Genomic DNA, 3,627 nt, shown 5'->3' with positions numbered 1-3,627 from the left:
GAACCGATTTTTTCAAAATCAATAGCGATTGTCTTTGAGCCAATATAAAACTCTGTGCCAAATTTGAGGACGATCGGACTTAAACTGCGAGCTGTACTTTGCACACAAAATTACATATACAGACAGACGGACGGACAGACAGACAGACAGGCAGACCGACATCAGACTGTGCCTTCTTGACGTTACATACAAATGCACAAACTTATTATACCCTTTACCACAATAGTGATGAAGGGTATAAAAATGTCAAACGGTTTGTAAAACAAAAAAAAAATGATTTACAGAAAGCAAAAAAACGAATACTTTTGTGGGTCACTGTATGAGTTTTTGGTTCATTTTCTTCCTTCAGAATTCGCCTGATTTATCCCTGTGAAGTCTAATGAGTATGTCTTTAGCTCAGAAGCCACTAAGGTTCAATAAATAGTATTCAAAGCGATATGGGTTAAATTGCCTTTGACCGATTTTAATGTCCTTAAAATATGAAAGCGAATTTTGCTTAGCATATAAGACGCATTTCTTTGATATACATTTTCTTCTTGGCCAAAGTCTATAAACTTTTCAATAAAGTCATTTTGTCCATATAGTTAATAGATTCAACTTAAAATTGGGTATCATTATATGAAAGAAAATTTTGATTGACTAAGGTATCTTGGCTTTATTAATTCTGAAAAATTCTTCAAAATTAATGAAATCGTTTTTAAATTTGTTGCCTTTTTGCATATTGACTTCAAGGCAAAAGATCGTTCAAAAACAGGACATGTCTTTCAACATTTTATTTTAAAGACGGTTTTTACTTGAAACATAGCATTAGTTCTTCTTGAAGTCATGTCTAAATTTGCAAATTTAAGCATTTGTTAACAGAGTCTTAAAGGACTTTGATAGCACATGAAGAAAAAAAACTGAAAAAAAAACAAGTAAGTAAAGTCTAAAGTCGGGCGGGGCCGACTATATTATACCCTTCACCATTATGTAGACCAAAATTTGTGTTACCATATCTGATTTATATCTGAAAAGATTTGGAGACAATTTTTTGTACTTCTACAAAATCGCTAGAATTAAAAATTAAATCGGCTAATACCCTGGAATGAAACACAATGTTAGTAGAAAAATATGAGAAATATAAAGCTAGAGCAATTTTGATGCAATTGTACAAAATAGCATTTATGATTTATCGGGCGATACCTATGTATTGGAGATATAGGACAATTTGAGTAATATTTACAATTTTGGCTACTCAGCAGTGGCGATTTTACAAGGATATTGGTTAAATCTCGCCAAGATATGTGGTCAATTGTGGGTATGATATATTATTTGGCCAATTCGGGTGATATTTCCACAAGTCGGAGCTTTATTGAAAATTCGACCATTCTGTGGAAAGTTTGGCATTACAGTGTGTAGGATATGACTACGATATGGGGAAATCATCACAGAATTTTGTGTAAAATGTGGGTATTTTGACCATATTAGATCAAGATGACACACTTAAATAGCATATTAAATGTATTCTATGTGGAAATTATCGAATCAATTGGAGGAAACTCCCATTGAAAATGGGTCTAAAATATGAAACATATATGAGAGTTATATCTAAATATAAACCGATTTTGACCAAATTTGACATGCATAGTTAGATTAATAATCCTGCTATCTCAGCAAAAACATAAATGGGAGAATAATTTTGGCCTCCGTGGTTATATAATGTAAATCGGCCGAAAGATATATATGGGAGCTATTCAACCAAAATTAGCACGCTTAACGATACTACTCATACGTACTCCTTGTGCAAAATTTGAAGCAAATCATGGCAAACCTCTTGCTTTTGAAGCCATATGAGTCTAAATCGGGCGAAAGATATATATGGGAGCTATATCTAAATCTGAACTGATTTTAACCAAATTTAACACACTGAATTATACTCTTAAACGTACTCCTTGTGCAAAATTTGAAGCGAATCAGGACAAAACTCTGGCTTTTGAGGCCATATAAGTTCAAATCGGACGAAAGATATATATGGGAGCTATATCTAAATCTGAACCGATTTGGCTGATATTTTGCACATCTTACAAAAGCCCCAAAATATTTGGTTGGCCGAAATTTTGAAAAAATACGTTGATAAATACGTCAATTATGACCAGATCGGTGATAAATATATATGGCAGCTATATCTAAATCTGAACCGATTTTTTCCAAAATCAATAGCGATTATCTTTGAGCCAATGTAAAACTCTGTGCCAAATTTGAGGACGATCGGACTTAAACTGCGAGCTGTACTTTGCACACAAAATCACATATACAGACAGACAGACGGACAGACAGACGGACATCGCTAAATCGACTCAGAATTTAATTCTAAGACGATCGGTATACTAAACGATGGGTCCCAGACTTTTCCTTCTTGGCGTTACATACAAATGCACAAACTTATTATACCCTGTACCACAGTAGTGGTGAAGGGTATAAAAATAAATTAAATTTTGTTTCCTAAAAGCAAATACTAAAATTTAAAAGAAAATTCTGTCCTACTAGTATCCTTACATCAATTCTCCGGTTCTTTGGTTCGGAATCAATAGCAAAATCATTCGTATAAAGACAAAAACTTTGAAACCCTGCATATTTTTTTTACAGTGCAGCTGGTGCACAAAACTCCGATTATTGAAGTTTTTGAAGTATGCCATTTTATCAACCCACTAAATAATTCATTCAGAGACCGGTCCTTCGACTTTCCAATATTTATTACAACCATACATTAATATTTACAACAAAAATAAAATTTTACACAATTTTATTTTCTCCATAGTGTCCGAGAATCAGAGTCAGCTTAAGGAGAACTGGGTGGGGCAACAGTGGGAGTCCAATACCATTCGACCCATGGTACACAAGCTCTAGCCGATTCCAAAAATCCTTTATCATTGGGACAAAAGCGCAAGGAGGCAGGAACACCCAATTGTGTGCATTCCCAATATGCAACCTTCTTTTTGAAATGACGATAGACACCTACTTGTAGTTCTTCTTCGGTCTTACAACCAGGTTGACCGGAAAACTGGGGAGGAATACCAGCTGTGCTCAAGGCAATAATTGCGAAAAGAACGATGAAAAATAATGCAGCAGCCTTCATTTTACTGAATAGTTATTGCAATTGGATGAACTTCTTTACTGATTTGGAGACAGAAATTTCCCGGTTTTTATATGCTATTGAAAAGTCTACTTTTGATATGGTTTTCAATTGCTCTATAATGATAAGCTATCATACTAATACACTCAATTTCAATATAGATATATCGAAGGAAATAATAAAACCTAATTGTATAGTTTGTGGATTAGTCATGGCAGAATATTTTTTTTTATTATAAACTATCACAATCTGTGACAAAGGGTATTCAAAATTTTGTAAATATGGGAGTGTCATCAAAACCTATACAGCGGATATTGTGCAGCTCTACGAGTAAGAGTTATCATGGAATATATATGCATATAATGCATTGGGCCATTATGAATGATATAAATTAATATACTAGAGACGTCAATTCCGTCAAAACAAAAAAAAAAAAAATAAGTATATAACAGGTTGGCTGATAAGTCCCCGGTCTAACAAAGAAAAACACATTTTTTTGTCAAAATTCGTTTTTA

The 3,627-nt window shown here is 33.7% G+C and overlaps 1 protein-coding gene across 1 annotated transcript; it reads right to left on the bottom strand.

Annotated features, from left to right (window-relative positions):
- Positions 1 to 2,714: 2,714 nt before the first annotated feature.
- Positions 2,715 to 3,167, bottom strand: LOC142222663 (uncharacterized). The gene has a single exon (XM_075292914.1). The coding sequence runs from the start codon at positions 3,113 to 3,115 to the stop codon at positions 2,819 to 2,821; it is 297 nt and encodes a 98-aa protein (XP_075149029.1). The 5' UTR covers positions 3,116 to 3,167; the 3' UTR covers positions 2,715 to 2,818.
- Positions 3,168 to 3,627: the final 460 nt, after the last annotated feature.

Source organism: Haematobia irritans, chromosome 1 (genome assembly GCF_050003625.1).
Source record: "Haematobia irritans isolate KBUSLIRL chromosome 1, ASM5000362v1, whole genome shotgun sequence".
In the NCBI taxonomy this organism is placed as follows: domain Eukaryota; kingdom Metazoa; phylum Arthropoda; class Insecta; order Diptera; family Muscidae; genus Haematobia; species Haematobia irritans.
The sequence above is the reverse complement of the archived record's forward strand: the minus strand, read 5'-3'. Positions and strand labels throughout refer to the sequence as shown.

Coding starts and splice junctions, on each gene's coding strand:
- LOC142222663 (XM_075292914.1), bottom strand. CDS start 3,115: ATGAAGGCTGCTGCATTATTTTTCATCGTTCTTTTCGCAATTATTGCC.